Genomic DNA, 16,323 nt, shown 5'->3' on the forward strand with positions numbered 1-16,323 from the left:
CTGCAGCAGGTCATGGCAGCTCAACCATTTTGACTCCTGCAAACAGCCGTCTGACAACCCTCAGAGCTGCTGGCTTTATAGGGCCTCTCGCCTGTATTTCTAACCTCCTCTGCCTTCTCTCTTTTGCCAGTGGTCCGTGTATATCCGAGCTGCTGTCCGGAAAGAGAAAGGCCTGCCCATTCTTGTGGAGCTCCTCCGAATAGACAATGACCGTGTAGTGTGTGCAGTGGCCACAGCACTCCGGAACATGGCCCTGGACGTCAGAAACAAGGAACTCATTGGTATGTCCTCTAACCCTGGGCCCCAGTCATTTGCACAGGCTGTGTAAATGACTGGGTTCCTCCACAGAGCATGTGCACGTGTGGGAATACTGTGTTTATCAGGAGCTCTGTCTTTTCCAGCTCTCCTGCTTTGAGCAAAGCAGTTTGGCTCTTTCAAATTTAAAGGGAACATGTGGTTACTGATCCCTGCAAATGGAAAATGATCTCTGTGCTTCATGTTTAATCCTATGCTCCCAACATTCCAAAGTTCTGCTGGGCCATTCGGTTGTTTCCTATGTGATGAAATTAGTATATCTGATGGAGTAACCGTCCCCTTTTCCCCATCTCCCAATTCTTTGCATTTATATGTTTAGTTATCTATTCCTACATTATTTATTTATAAAAAATTAAATAAAAATGAAATAATCTCCAAGGAGGCAATAAAGAGAGAATATATCCTATGCCTTCATTCTGTATTAGTTCCAGGTCTATTCTAGGTTCAGGGATTTATACCAATGAGTGAAGGAGACAGGAAGCCTTGGGACACTCAGGAAAAGTCCATGTACCATAACCAAAACAAATGCACAAGTCACATACTGGCCAGAACAGTTCTTTCAGGGAAAGAGGTAATGGAAGCTGTCATGGAGGAGCTTGCAGCTCTTTTCAGTTGGGTTTAAATTCACCATTTAAAAAATGCGCAATTCCATGTGGTTGGATGCTTTTCCAATGTTGGAAAAATGCCGACTTTTGATTCCAAACACTGTTCCTCATTCCAAAAGAAACCTGTGCCCACTGAGCAGACTCTTATCCTCCAAGTATGTTGTCCACCAAGCTACTCCATGACAGTAGGCTCCCCTGGTCTAGATGTTCCCCATATGTAGAATCATGTAATGTGTGAGTTTTTGTGTCTTAAGTCTTTGATTTTTCGAATGACTATGATTTGTTTTATTATGCATTAATAAATTATAATTGTATAATTGGAGCTCAAAGTGGCATTAATACACCGTGTAGAACAGTCAAGTCAAGTTACATTAACATGATTTAACTTGATTTGTACCTCACTAACATTGTCATGGTCTCCATATATAGCTCATGCTGTCCTTGGGTAGATTAAATAGCCAAGGCTGACATCAACTATTCAGTCCTAGTGCTAGAATTATAAACCTGAACCACCATGCTGGAACCAATGTATATATTTGTAATAAAACATTTGAATGTTATTCTATAATTAAAAATATTTTAATTTTAATTGTACCTTCAACCAACATTATCCTCTCCCTCCTAGCCTGCAGCCTCCAGTAACCAACATTCAGGTTTTGCTTCTAAGAGTTCATTCTTTATATTCTACATTTATATTTCCCTTGGCATGGGTACCCCCGGTCCCATCCCTAATGTCAGAAATGCTATCACTTCCTTCTAGTTGAAGTCTGAAGAACAATCTATTGCCTGCCCTCTGTACATTATTTATACATTCATTCACTGATGAACACAGGGCATGGCTCTGTGCTCAGAAACTGAGTTGCTGGATCATATGGTAATTATATTTTCACTTTTAAAATGTAACTTCCATAACACTTTCCTTGATGTCTGTACTAATTTAAAATCTCACCATTGAAACACAGAGGAAAGGATCCTCCTCCCCCACACCCATCACGGTTTTTTAAAAGCTGTTCTGACAGATGTGAGGTGATGCTTCATCGTTTAATTTGCATATCCATAATGATTAGTGTGATGGTTTGTATATGATTGGCCCAGAGAGTGGTACTATTTGGAGTTGTGGCCTTGTTGGAGTAGGTGTGTCACTGTGGGTGTGGGCTATAAGACACTCATCCTAGCTGCCTGGAAGTCAGTATTCTTCTAGCTGCCTTCAGATGAAGATATAGAGCTCTCAGCTCCTCCTGCAACATGCCTGCCTGGATGCTGCCATATTCTCGCCTTGATGATAATAGACTGAACCTCTGAACCTGTAAGCCAGTGCCAATTAAGTGTTGTCCTTATAAGAGTTGCATTGGTCATGGTGTCTGTTCACAGTAGTAAAACCTTAGCCCAGACGATTAGTAATTTTGAGTATTGTTTTCAAATATCTCTTGGTCATCTATGTCTCCTTTTGAGACATGCCTACCTACTCATATTCTTTCCTCATTTTTTAAGCTGAGCTATTTTCTTGCTATTGGGTTTGATTCTGTGTGTGCTTTGGTATTAACTCCTTGTCAAGCTTAGGCTTTGAGACATTTTATCTCAATCCCCAGGTGACCTTCTGGTGCTGTCAGTCATTCACATCTTCAGCAGAACTTCTTTAGTTCGATGCAATCCTGCATGTATGTTTTGAGTTTTCTTGCTCAGCTTTTGGGGTCGGATCTATAAAGATGAATGCTCAGACCATTATTGTGTAACTTTCCACTACATGTATTCTTTAAAAGGTTACGTACATTTTCATTTAACTGTGTAGTATGTTTTGGGCTTAGTTTTATATGTTGGCTGAGGTTAGAGTTCACTTTTGTTCTCCTGTATACACAGCCTTTCCACTTTAAGGCTGTGATTTTAAATGAGGGGTTAAGTTGGGAGTGGTTGATAAGGAAATGTCTCAGGAAAGGCCTAAAAGAAGGTGGCTGTACATCCATCTAGAAGGAAGAGAATCCGAGCTGAAGCTGAAGGGCAGCCTATGCAGATGATGTCCTGGAATGGGAGCTAGGAGCAAGTTGATGGGTTTGGAGCCTTCAAGAGGCCTCGTTTACCTAGCAGAAGTCATGGGATCCTAGATAAGAGAGCCCTTCTTGTGCCTCTCTCAGGAAGTGACAGGGTACAGGCCAAAGGCTGGTTGACGCCCAGAAGCTGAAGAATCCTCAAGAACCTGCAGGGAAATGTCATGAGCCCCCATAGATCACTGTCACAATGGTGGCATTGGAATCAAGGGATGGCAGAGTTCCCCCTGGGCTTCCTGCATGACTCTGGACAGTTTACAGGCTTGAGTCCAACAGCATTGCAGCAGATGACAGTTAACAGTGGATGACATCTGGAATCTAGTGGATTCTGGTCCAGGAAGCTGGACCAGCCACTGTAGCCAAGGTGCTGCATACTGTACCATCTGGCAAGTTTGGAGAAATGATATATGGATGCAGAAATGGGCAAAACTTCTGTTTGAAGAACCAGGCATGATGTGCTGAATAAACATTCAGTGATCCAGGAATTAGAAGTCTTTCCCCTGCCATGTCCCAATGCACATCTGGTCCTCTATGCAGAACCAATGTACATGTGGGTTTTCAGCCATTTATTGACTCAGAGTAATCTCAGACTTCAGGCCCATGCCTCCTAAGTGCACACACATCATCCTAACCATATATTACAAAGAAGGAAGTAAATGTGAAAATTTGGTATTTGTATTTAGTCTGGGTTTAATTTTGGTATTTGCAGATTCCATGTGCCTCGTATATTTAAACTAAGCTATTAGATCAAAAGGTCAAAGACCCCTCTGCATACACTCTTTTCCTCTCCTTTTCTTAAATAGTTATTCGAGACAGGACCAGCACTGGGACTTCCAATAAAAGCCTCATCACTCCTCTATGATATAAAGAAAAAAATCAATAGCTAATCAGTCTACTGCCTGGATGCTAAGTACTGTATATTGTGCAGTTGTGTGTTTTATTTCTTTTGTTGGATTAATATATAACAAAATAGTGAAATATTGATTGGCCTTCTAGCTCCTGGGTATCCCTTCTTTCTCTGATGCTAGTTATCCTGTTGTCCCTCTGAGCATGGAGCACTTGAAGCTCCATATTGTCCATTAAGCCATTACTATCAGATGTCACCAACCAGTAAATGGAGGCAGTCATTCAGAAACAGGCTTGAAAGCACCGAACCAACCAAGCTTGAATGCAGTAACTTTTTGTGAATGAAAAGAGTAGAATTTAGCAAAATGTTAGATTCTGTTTTAGAGATAGCACACTTTACTCTTGTCAACTAGCTGACTCTAAATATTACATCAAAAGGATTATTTGTGTAGAGAAATACTATACAGCACGTCACATGTTGAGGAGAAAGAAATGATGACTTTGAGCTAAGAAAGACTAGTGTGACTATCTTGTGTCTTCTGTCAATTGTCTCTGAAGGTTTTGGTGACCTCACCTGGGTTCATGAGCTTAAAGGATCTTATTTCTGAGGTGTCCACACACTGTGTCCTCCCCACAACAAAGTGCCCTCCAAAGAAGAACTGCGCCACCATCTACCAAGCCACTCTACCTCCTTCCCTGGTTGGTTCTTGATAGCGATGATCTCTGTTTATGATGTTTCTACTTACCGCCTTCTAATTATGATAATATGACAATAATATGCACTTAGAGATAAACTTCTTAGAATTTTGAATTTTCATTTATCTCAGGCTAATGGTTTGTCATACAATATTCTTTTCCAATACTGGGCAGAGGCCTTAAATGACAATCTCAAATCAGGCATGAAATCACGGGGAAAATCATGTCCTGCCACACACCGTGTTGCTAAGTTCTGATGTTCAGTAAGTTAGGTGTGTTAAATGCAGTAGCTTGCAACACTGTCAACTTATAATGACTTGTTGTGACATAATCCCAACACAATGGGCATCATTCTATGTGACATTGCTTACCGGACTGGTTTCTTTCCCCTCCACTGAGACATGAGCTAATAACGAGTGGATGCCTTGTCTTATTCTCTGACGTATTCCACGTGTGTGGAATGGTATGTGACCCCGTAAGAGGGACTTGGTGAGTATTTGCTGAATGGATAACTAAGCTACCTTCTTCCTGTCCAACTACCATCTTACGTATGCCATTGAAGAAAAGCATTAAGTAAACAAATTAAAGGAAACACAAACCAGACAAAAGGATGCCATGTTGATGAACAGTCAAAAAGTCTGTTCATTTTCTCCTTACCTGTTGTGGTTGCATGAGGGCGGGCCCTTAGAATTTGAGAAGGAACTCAGCTTTTTCCATCATTGGTTCTGAGGTCTCAGTTTAAGCTACACTTCTCTTGGACTATTCGCTTAACTGGCATGAGAGTGGGCTGACTGCCACATTTCCACTCGGTCATCTTCAGAGGACTTCATTATCAGGAAGTGGTTGAGTAGGCAATGGTCCTCTGTGGAAAAGCAGCTAGTACCACATTCTGGATTGTAGCTGCCTCTGCTCTCTTTGTCTTCCCATTGGGCTGTTTCCATGGATATGTGTATATCTCTGCAAACTGATGTTTAATGTGCTATATAGATAGGTCCTGAATAATTCTTAATGGTGTGGATTCTTTGCAACATTCAGAAATGTTAATTATCCTTCTATGTAATGAAGAGAGAGAGAGAGAGAGAGAGAGAGAGAGAGAGAGATTGAGAGATTGAGAGATTGAGAATTAGTTTGATGAAAAGGGTGTATCATACCACATCCCTTCTGGTTTACAGTTTGAAGCTCATTTCAGCACTGGACAGTTCCCAGCACTGGACAGTTCCTGTGGACACCCAATCCTCACCCTTCACTAACAGACAATCCCAACAGAACAGAGTCCCTAAGGCAGGCGTATGTGAACTCACACCTCCTAACCTCCCACTTTACTTGAAGCCCAGCTCAGGTATCCCTTCCTAATGAAAGCTCCTTCCTTGACTCAGAGTTTTTCCAGATGTGCACTGTACCCTTCCCTGAAGCAAGGAGGAATCCAGTTAGGGATAGAGCTATGTTCAATTATTCATTGTTTTGAAACTTAAAGTTCATTTCCAGAATTTTATACACGATTATTGTCTTTATGATACCTACCCTTTCCTCTCCCATGTCCCTGCCCTGCTCCCTCTCAAATTATTGGCCGTCAATTCTTTAATTATTATTATTGCTGTGCGTACACATACCCGCTGAGTCCAGTTAATGTTAGTAGTAATTAAATTCCTTAATTTGTTATTATTGCAAATGAATTCTTTAATTATTTTCACATTTCATGTTTAATAATTGTATTGCATATTTAATAATTTAATTACTATGGCTGTACATGCACACACCTGCTGAGTCCAGTTAATGCTGCTAGTACATAGAGCACATACTTGGGATTGGGTAATCTATCAGGGTTCATCTCTGAGTTGTGTTTTCTGTGATATTTCATAACGCCTGGATCTTTTCTGTGCCTATAATAGGCACTCAGAATACATTTGCTGAGTCTATCCATCCACCAGTGATGGATGAACAGCATGTTACTTATTATAAAGAGGGGATCTAGAGGGATATTACAGGATCTCAAGTGAGGAGACAAATGAGTGGGGGAATTGTCTGGTTTAGCCTTTTCCTACAGAGTCCAGGAACTTGAGGAGATGCTGCAGATGTTCTGTCAAATCCATGATTCTAAACAGACTCATTTAGATGAGATTTGGTGGGAAATAACACTTTCCACATATGACTCATCCATTGCCAATAGTGTCTGTGTTGACAAGGCACCGGCATCTCCAAACTGTGTTGACAGAGCCCATGGAGTATCTCTCTTGGCTTCCCTGATGGTAGTTCCTGGCCACATCCCTGTCAGGGAAAGCCAGGGCTAGAATGCTGGCAGCATCCTTATAATTTTCTTGTGTTTCTCTCTGAGCTAAAGAGGAGAGTGTAGCCATCATTTCATAAGCCAGGACCCCTTTGCCTTCTGACTTGTAAGACTTTACTACACACTGGTGTCGCCACAAGAACACAGTCTTTCTTTGACTTGTCCTAATGTACGCTCATATTGTTTGAGTTTTTCTTCACTTTAGCTCACATTTTTACTTTGCCACCTAATGGGGCTTCTCTCTGGACATTGATCTCCCTGCCTGTCCTAACAGCAAAGGAGACACACGGCAGAGCTGGCTGTTTTTGAAGCCAGCAAGGAGCCATTTCCTACCATGTGTCCCTAAAAATGGACACAAATGGAGCACAGTCTTTCCCTGTGTACCAGGCAAAATGCAGCTCCTACTTCCACACAATAATGAGATCCAGGCTGCGAACCCACTGTACTTCTTCCACCAGGAAACTTTTGAGTCTTTCTTTTCTTTCGTCAGTGGGAATGGAAGACTACTCTGTCCTAACTTTCTTTTCTTGTCCCAACTTATTTTAAGTGTTTAGGTTTAAAAAACTTTTGGTGACATTGTAAAGACCGAACAGGGTATACTGGAGACCTTTAAAGAATGACAGAGGAATGTTCCATATTTAACCATAGTGAATGAGGAGATGAAGGAAGTGGGAATACTGTCCATAGAATTACAAGTTCATCTCTCTCTACACCAGATCTTTATGAAGTAAGACGGTGTACTTTCTCCTTGAGGCCTGTGGGAGAAGCTGCAGTGTGGAGGACAGAGGGGTGAGGAATCTCCATTGGGCCACTGCTGTCCTGAGGGACGCAGGCTTGATAAATGTTCAATTTTTTTCATCCAATGAGTGGATTCTTGACAAGTATCTTCACTTAAGGGAGTTCTAGACCTTGCAGTACTCACTTTCAATTAGATGTTGTCCTATGTTCTTACCTAAACCTGAAGTCACGAATGTATGTTTTTGTGGACTAAACAGATACCTGCACCTTTGACATGACATCCGTAGCAATGAGTCCTTTGAAATCATTGTGAAAACTCTTATGTAAATTTGAAAGCCTAGCGTTAAGAAGCATCCTAGTCACCATGTAATTTCTGTTTGGAATATGGTGTTGTGCTGTGTCTCCTGGCAGAACTAAAATGCTAAGAGCTCCATTCATTCACATAGATATATGCACGTATTCCTGCAAGTGTGGGGTTATTTTCCCATCTCATGGCAATAGATCAGATGTAGCAAAGGCTTCTGGGCTGTATTAACTCCATTCTGGGAAGCAGACATCCCAAGCAATATTCGTCACATGATACCATAAGAACATTCTTCATCTGTGTCCTTGACCCTGACTAATCTCTGAGTCCAGGGAAAGTCTTGAACCTCTGGAAAACTCAGGACACTCCAGGAGGCCATATACCATTTCAATCCTGGGAAAGTATAAACTTCACTTTATTAAGTAGATCTGAGGAAATTTTAGAAACCTACCTTCTCTGCATCCCAAAACCTGCTCTTTAGCCTAGGGCAGATGTTGTTTTAATTAAAACACATGTAATTTCAATTAGTATTTTAAGAAGAAGCCTGATTTTCCAGACAGGGTGATTTATGAGAACATTCCCTGCTGTCTTACATTAGTAATTTGGTCTCAAGCACCAGACCCTAGCAAAAGGAGAGCTCTGCGCTTCAGCCAGACGTTTACATCTTCGGATCAGTTGCCTTTGCCCTAACCCACAGGACCCAGTCTTCCAAAGGCTGTTTCTCCTTTCTGTGAAACCATGACTTCTTTGTTAATTAAGTTTGGACACTCAATTGGGGAATGTTGGTGACTGAGTCTGGCAGATAAGAATTCCTTGGCAGGGTAGTTATAAATAAATCAAAGAGTCAAAAATTACTTTATTAGACATGAATTTAATGACTCATCCCTTGGAAATGTTTCACGTAGGTAAAAAGAAAAAAATGAGACTTTTTATAGTTGCTTCCAATTCAGAGGCTTCAGAGAATTGAAGAGAGAAAGGGGGCAGGGTTTCATGTTGACTGGGCACACATTTAATGCCTAGCCAAACAATCTGAAGAAAATGTTTAGCTAAGAGACTGTGTGGGAAATGAGGTGGCTCTCCGCAAACAAGCCATCAAATCTCGAGAAGTTAAAAGTAGAAAGGATCTTCAGGAGGACGAGATGTTCAAATTGCATTCCCTTTGAAGCATGAACTGTCACCTATTCCCCTTGTCACCTGTCCCCATCCTGACTTCCACAGACACGCAGTCTGGATCATAGAGTTTTCCTCTCTAATACCAAAAATGGTGCTGTTCAAAGACTTTAAATTTTTTAAGGTGAGTCTTCTTTTAGTCACCAGAGCTTATATTTGTTATTTTCCCTGCTTGATCTTGAGGGGTGGCCAAGCAGGTGAGTACATCTGTCATTAAGCAGTCAAAAGGAGTCAAATGCTGCCAGGTGGTGGCCTAAGTCAAATGGGTCTTTAGCTTAGCTTACGAAGGACCTGCTTTCCAGAGGAATAGTCCTGAGCCAGATGACTGACCTGCTGCTTCTCCATTGTCTCATGGAGGAGACAATGATGTGTGTTCACCTAGAATCTACCTAGAGGTAGACGCCACTCTTTACTATAGCAATATGAGTTTTTACAAGAGCCGATTTTGATCCTAAGTCCAGTGTGTCAAGAAGAAACAAGTTATTATGTGCATGCTGCCAGACAGCCAATGGGACAGTTAGTAACAGGCATGGTAAAGCAACAGCTATGGCAGCACTCAGAAGTCCCTCTGAAACTCTCCTGAAAACTCTCTTACAGACTTCTGGCATGCAGAAGGGTTTTCAGCTCTCACACCGTAGGAGGTTCATGATCTATTACCGTGTGATAGAAATGCCTGTCTCTTATTTGTAATAAAATTACTCATTCAATTTTGGATATTACGCCTTAAATCAGTATCAGGTAAAGCTATTAACTTTGACGAGCACAACAATAAAGAATACAAAAGGGGCTCATTTCCTAATCGTACATCTGTCCTCTTAACCACAGACAGTATCACCCTTACTGTTATTTGATTAAGATTTGCGACAGAATGACATGGGATGAAGTGGACAGATGCCACTGTGGGATGTGCTGATTTTAAGTAGGAAAGAGTAGCATTGCAGCTCCGGCATTAGAGCGTGTCCTGTGCTCAAGACAGACCAAAAGATAAAAACCCCAGAGGTCCTCACCTTGAGACTTGAGCAGTTTAATTTGCTTGTCAGAAAGAAAAGTTATAGCCATGGAATGGAAAGGAATGGTATTAAATTTTTAATTAAGTTCACAGACAAATGTACCTGGTGCCCGTGTGAGTCAGGTCATTTAAAAAGTGACCTTATTACTTTCAAATGTTAGAAACCCAATAGTTTTAACTCTCAGTCACCATCAAGTTCACTCTTCACATTCTAATTCAAACCCTGGTGCTCTCTGCCTGATGCCATTTTCCCAGTGATGGGTGCATTGAAATGCTGATTTTTTTTCCATCTGCCTCTTCCTTCACTCCAAGGGGTAAATCTCTAAATCCTAGGAAAGAAGTTGGCAATAGACAAAATACTAATGTAAATCTGACCAGTTAACTTTGTACTAGGCAGCATAAAATATATGCATTCAAAGTAACAGCAGTATGCATGAAGGACTTATCATTAAAAGTAGGGACTTGCCAAAGAGTAAGATATAAGAAAGTAATGGAGAACGGACATCATCACAATGATATCTTCAAAGTACTCAAAGCTGATGGGCAGAGCAATATTTCAGACCCCAGTTGGGAACAAGTATATATTCTGATATATTTCCTTCCTAAGTACCTCCCACCTATGGGTGATCACGCACATCTGGTCCAGTTGGATAAAACAAATTTGTTTAGGGGCCTGTTATTTTATGTAAATGATAGACTCTGGCATCTCAGGAAGAATCTGTCCTTGGACAAGTGACTTTCAAGTTAGAGGGGGTTTTTTTGTTGTTGTTTTGTTTTTTTAGGTTTTATGGATTGCTTAGGCACAGTAATTAAAACCTAAAACATAACTTTGGCTTTCACAATTACCACAAATTTGTCTGTAATGACTCTTCTTACACTGTGGTCTCATTTTCTTCATTCTGCACATATTATTATGGTATGCCAGTTATGTTGTGTAATACAGTAGACTGAATGACATAACTCCTTCAGGAGAGAACACCCCATTTCTTCAGTTAGATTGCTAAGTAGTGGGCTGGGTTGATTTAATGTATAGTTAAGCAATCCCTCTGCTTTATTTAAATTCTGTCTAGTTATAGTTTCTGTTAGATATAGTTGTCACTGAGGTCAAGTGTTCCATGATGACCAGCATTTAACCTTCAGTTGGACACACTTCAAAGCCCTGCCCAGTACCTAGTTTCTCTTCTTCATAATGTTCTTTTCCTTCCCACTCTCCACTGAGCAGTGAAGTTCTGCTGCAGCATCACCTACATTTCTGGTCTTAAGTAACATTGTTTCTACTGTGTGGCTCAAGATAACATTGTTTCTACCATGAGCCTCATTCGCTCACACCTTCCTTCCCACTGGACACACCCCCTTCTCTGTTTCCACTCACCTGCTTCCCATTTGACTCCTGTACTTCAGGTATTTCTCTAATTCTAATTACTTCTTCACCTCTTCTCTATCCCGCCCAACCTACCTTCAGGGATAATGCCAGATGTGACTCTTTCACAAACTGCCTGCAGGAATGCCAACTTTTCCCACCTTTGAACTCTTTCCTAATTACTTACACACACTCTGAATTTAAAGCATTCGTGCTATGAACAACACTCAGGTATTTCTATGCAAATCAAGAGTCCTGGGGTCATCCCCTCAACTGAGCGCATAACTTTTAAGATAAGAAAAATAAAGGACTTGCTGGTTTTGCCTTTTTACACTTTCTTTGAATGCTCTGACTCTGCCCAGCACTGTATAACAGGACACTGGCCGCACGAGTTTGAATCATTTCCTCTGTAAGCATATGAGCCCCATTACAGCACACACAGTGTCGGCTTTACTTTCTGCTATACCCCCAGCAGAGAGCGCCTGGGGTCACCTACAACACCTGACATGAAGTGACTTGAAGTCATGGTATTTTGATTTCACAAACTGAGCTTTTATTGTCGTGCATAGATTTTTTTAAATTATTTTCAGTAGGTTTGGGGTTATAGCCTGTATCATAGCTTCTTTCACAGCTGAGAACCACTAAGCTTCACCCTCTTCCTGATCGTGAGCAGCAGCCCCCTTTAGGATACAACTATAGACCTGACCCTCACTATGTGGACCAGGGCAGAACAGCAGCACCCTTTGTAGGATGTGGCTCTTAACCTTAGATGTAACCTGGGATCAGAGCCCACGCCTAGAGACCTCAAAAGTTAGCACATGTTTTAAGATTCTCTGAATGCTTCTGAATATCCAAGACTGAGAACTACTAATTTACAGTTTATAAAACCCAGCATAGACTAAAACATCTTCTGGGAAACTGTCTTCTTCCAATTTTGAACTATCTTTTTAGGAATGAATTTTTAAACTCGATTTTCTCTAACACATACCTTTGATCAGAAAAGGCAAAAAAAAAATGTACAGAAATTAAACTTACTTATACTTCCTCCTTTTTATTATTATTTATATAGGATAATTATTTGTAACTGAACTGTCGATATCAACCAACATTGCTACTGATGACAGTATACCTAGACTTAGGTTTCACAAATACACATGTATATTTCTGTGCGTGTGTGTGTGTGTGTGTGTGTGTGTGTGTGTGTGTGTGAACTCATGCATGTGTGCAGTAGGAGTATCAAGAAAACATTAGCCCTTGTTCTAGTATAATCTTTGATAACACATATAACTCTGATGATACTATGATTTGTTTTACTTTAGCAAAGGACTCTGACTTACCTTTCCACTTAGTGAAATGCCTCCTCTTCGAAGGCCAGTTTAATCAGGGATGGGGGAAGAGCTGCTGAAAATACTGAGCACAGGTGTAAGGCTGACAGCCAGGAGCAGGAATGGTGATGTTGCAGGCATTCTCTTAGAAGGTGGCCTATGCACCTCTTCCTGTAGACATCAAAGCATCCCTAGATGACTTACCAGAGTTAATGGTCTACATTAATAAATGCTGCTCTTTATAGTATATTGACACACAAATGTCTGTTCAGTATAGACATGGGCTTTCTAGAAAGTATTTCCCAGTCTTCAGTTATTGAATCAGCAGATCTGAAGACCCACAAATATAGATGGACAACTGTTGGTCGTTCTTTACTTGCTCCTCTGTCATCTCAGAATGGTGGTTTTCAAATGTTCTCTGTCTCTCTATCTCTCTCTGTCTGTCTCTGCTTCTCTCTCTGTCTCTCTCTGTCTCTGTCTCTCTCTGCCTCTCTCTGTCTCTCTCTACATGTCTCTGTCTCTCTCTGTCTTTCTCTCTCTCTCTCTCTCTCTCTCTCTCTCTCTTTCTCTCTCTCTCTCTCTGGTACAGAGGAGATGCAGGGAAGTGTGTGCTTTGAGTGACATGTGAATCTTTAGAATAGTTTTGGTTTTGGTTTTTGCACTATCCTCCTTCCTGTCACCTTCCCCATAGCCTCTCTGGTCGCATGTGTCCTGTGAAGAACATCTCTGACCTTCAGTTCGAAGACTGCCTCAGAGTCTAGGCAAGGCTAATTGGTCCTCGTGAAGGTCAAGCCTTTGACCTTCCCCCAGGGACTGTCGCTAATCTACTAAAGAGTGACAAAGTTAAAGTAAGCCAAGGAGTAATTATTTTGGCCTGGATTGGCCATTTCCAGATGGCACTGAACATTCCAGTTACAAGGTGTGTGCTACCTTCTATGAGGGCTCGTTTACACATACATACACATATGCACACATATACACTAAAAAGAAACAAGAAACATGGAACTGTATTTCTTGCGGAAGAAGAAATAGTAGATTGGAAACAGGGAAGACAGGAGATAAATACTGGCAAATGCTGCATAATAAAGAAGAAAGGGCATTGTTCCTAATCATATTCATGGCAGAAACAAAGGAATCTTTTTCTGTGAAGCTGAAGACTAGAATTAGGTAAAAAAAAAAAAAAAAACATTTGAATTATAAGGCAGAGGGGGTCTCCTCTGAATCAGTATTCCACACTGCAAGCCTTGCTTCTCTGAAGTGAACAGTAACAGTCTCTGGGTAAGAGACTGTGCACACAGAGCCTTCATTAAGTGGATCTGTGTCTGCCGTTAATGCACTGTGCAGCAAGCCTCCCTTCAGTATGTCTGTGTCCTCCAGTGTGTGCATGGGACTACATCCACAGCAGTGCAGAACAGGAAGTAGAACACAGAGGGATGAGAGCTTTGGCTTTTCCCCCACGTTGCCTTCAGGCAGCACTTCTGAGCTACCCAGTTTGTCATTTTCTTCCTGCATAGTTCCCAAAGGGACTCCAACTCTGATAGGCTCCACACAGGCATGGAGTGGATAGTTTAGGAGTTTTGGAAGCAGAGAGATATTTTGGAGAATGTTACCGCTGGTTTTGGCAGTATGAACTTGGAAGAGTGGAGCTTAATATGAGACAGACTAAAGGCTCACACAATAGCCATCTTTATTCGGGGCATCAGACAGTTTATATCATGAGGGTTATGCAAAGTCATATGAGCAAAGTTCACTTGAGCTCAAGCCGTATAGTCACAAGGGCCAGGACACATGACTTCAGGCTGTATGTCATCCTGAGGACAACTCACACTCAGAAATGTCATTCCGAATCATAATGAGTGAAGTGGTGAGTAAGATGAAGTAAACCCACTCTTATGTGTCACAACTGTGAGGAGCACAAAAGCACATTTCAGGGACAACCCGTGTCTTGGAGAAGTGGGCGTTACAAGAATTTTGCCTTGTTTCCTTGGAGTTATCTCACACGTTCTGAAAACTTCTCAACAGTTTCATTCATGAGCTATGTTCCGACAGAACAGAGTAGGAACAGGAGACAGCCACTGTGTCAACCTACAACTGCTGTTTACCCTGAGCTACAAGCTCCTGGGGTCTCCTGAAGGCAGATAAGCAGCTTGCTTGAACTCAACAAATGTATCGCCGACTTAACAAGTTAGTCCACGTAGGAAGAACATCACTGAGGTGGATCCAGACCCAAGCATTTGCTAAAAATCATGACTTGCCCTTAAGCATACAGCTGAATTTTCAAGAGAGACTATTTTGTTTTTCCTTTCTGTAAGACAGAGAGGATTTTAAGTCATGGAGCCGACATAGCTGGCTAGACCCAGCCCAGCTCACAAGCCTTGTAGAACAGATGAACAGTTCCAGGCCACCTTTGCGGTAAGGGGCACAAGCACAGAAGATTGAGAAAGGGCAGGACTGGGGAGGGCATGCAGTTGTCTGTTAGGGTGGCATTCCTCTGAAAACTCCTCTCTTGCCTTTCCCCCTTCCCCTGCATGCTCACTTCTTAGCACCAGGGTGGATCAGCTCTGTTGGCCCTGAATTCCCAGAGTCAGCACAGTCCCTATTGGTTACTTGGTTCCTCTATGGTCTGAGTCACTAGATTTCAGTCGTTGGTCAGTTCCTCTCCAACTCCAAAGACATGTGAGATACCTTACTTTAAACGCACAAAGGCAAAGGCTCAAACTAGTACTAAGAAACAGCATCATCATGGGGCTCAACATGAGATCATACCTTAGCATGGAGGAGGGATGGGTCAGAACCAGAAGGACTTTGAGGAAGGGAAGAATGTGATCACGATATGTTTACATTTAAAAAATGCTTTTGAGTGATAAAAAATAAACAAGGAAAGAAATAAGGAAAGAGAATACCCTCCCATTTCCCTACACTTTTTTGTAAATGTATTTTTCTCTCCCTCCCCAAATGCCACTCGGCTTGATTCCTCAAGTTTCTAAAGAGTTCTCATCTCTCCTCATACCCTGGTAACTTCCTTGGGAAAAGGTATCAGTGCTCAGCCAGTGTGGCCTGTCCTCCCATGCAGGAAGGGGCACACCCAGATCTCTGTATTAATAGATGAAAATCGTGAATCAGCCATAGGACTTGGGGAGCAGGTGTTTGTATTGGATGCATTTGTTGCTTGTTACCTTTCTAGAAGACATCTTTGTAGATGTTTACCAACACACACACATGCACCCACAGACACGTGTGGACATATATATGCACGCACACACACACATGTGTGTGCACACACACACACACACACATACTTACTTCACATTTTCATTGCCAAGAATGCATTTTCCTGTGTGGTACTTTAAAAATAAAACTGACTTTTTATTTATGTTTTTATTGAAAATAGACTTTTTCCTTACAGTATATTTTTATAGCTTCCCCCCTCAACTCCTCCTAGATTCTCCCAACCTTCCCACCCACTCAAGTCTAGACTTTTTCCTTCTCTCATTAGAAGACAGGCAGCTAAACAAGAAGAGTAAAATAAAATAAAAACAAATCAGAATAATAAAAAAACAACAAAAAAGAACCAAAGAAAAAAACCACAAAACCTCTCTCTCTCTCTCTCTCGTTGAAACTCCACAAAA

The 16,323-nt window shown here is 41.5% G+C and overlaps 1 protein-coding gene across 5 annotated transcripts in view; it reads left to right on the forward strand.

Annotated features, from left to right (window-relative positions):
* The window catches only part of Ctnnd2 (catenin delta 2), an 810,313-nt gene that overhangs the window by 714,620 nt on the left and 79,370 nt on the right, over nucleotides 1-16,323 (forward strand). For all 5 annotated transcript variants that reach the window (XM_028767562.1, XM_028767558.1, XM_028767559.1 and 2 more), the window contains one exon: nucleotides 131-281. In XM_028767562.1, coding sequence (XP_028623395.1) covers nucleotides 131-281 — 151 coding nt within the window. The remainder of the gene's footprint in view (nucleotides 1-130; nucleotides 282-16,323) is intronic.

This window comes from Grammomys surdaster, unplaced genomic scaffold (assembly GCF_004785775.1).
Source record: "Grammomys surdaster isolate TR1022 unplaced genomic scaffold, NIH_TR_1.0 174, whole genome shotgun sequence".
Taxonomy (NCBI): domain Eukaryota; kingdom Metazoa; phylum Chordata; class Mammalia; order Rodentia; family Muridae; genus Grammomys; species Grammomys surdaster.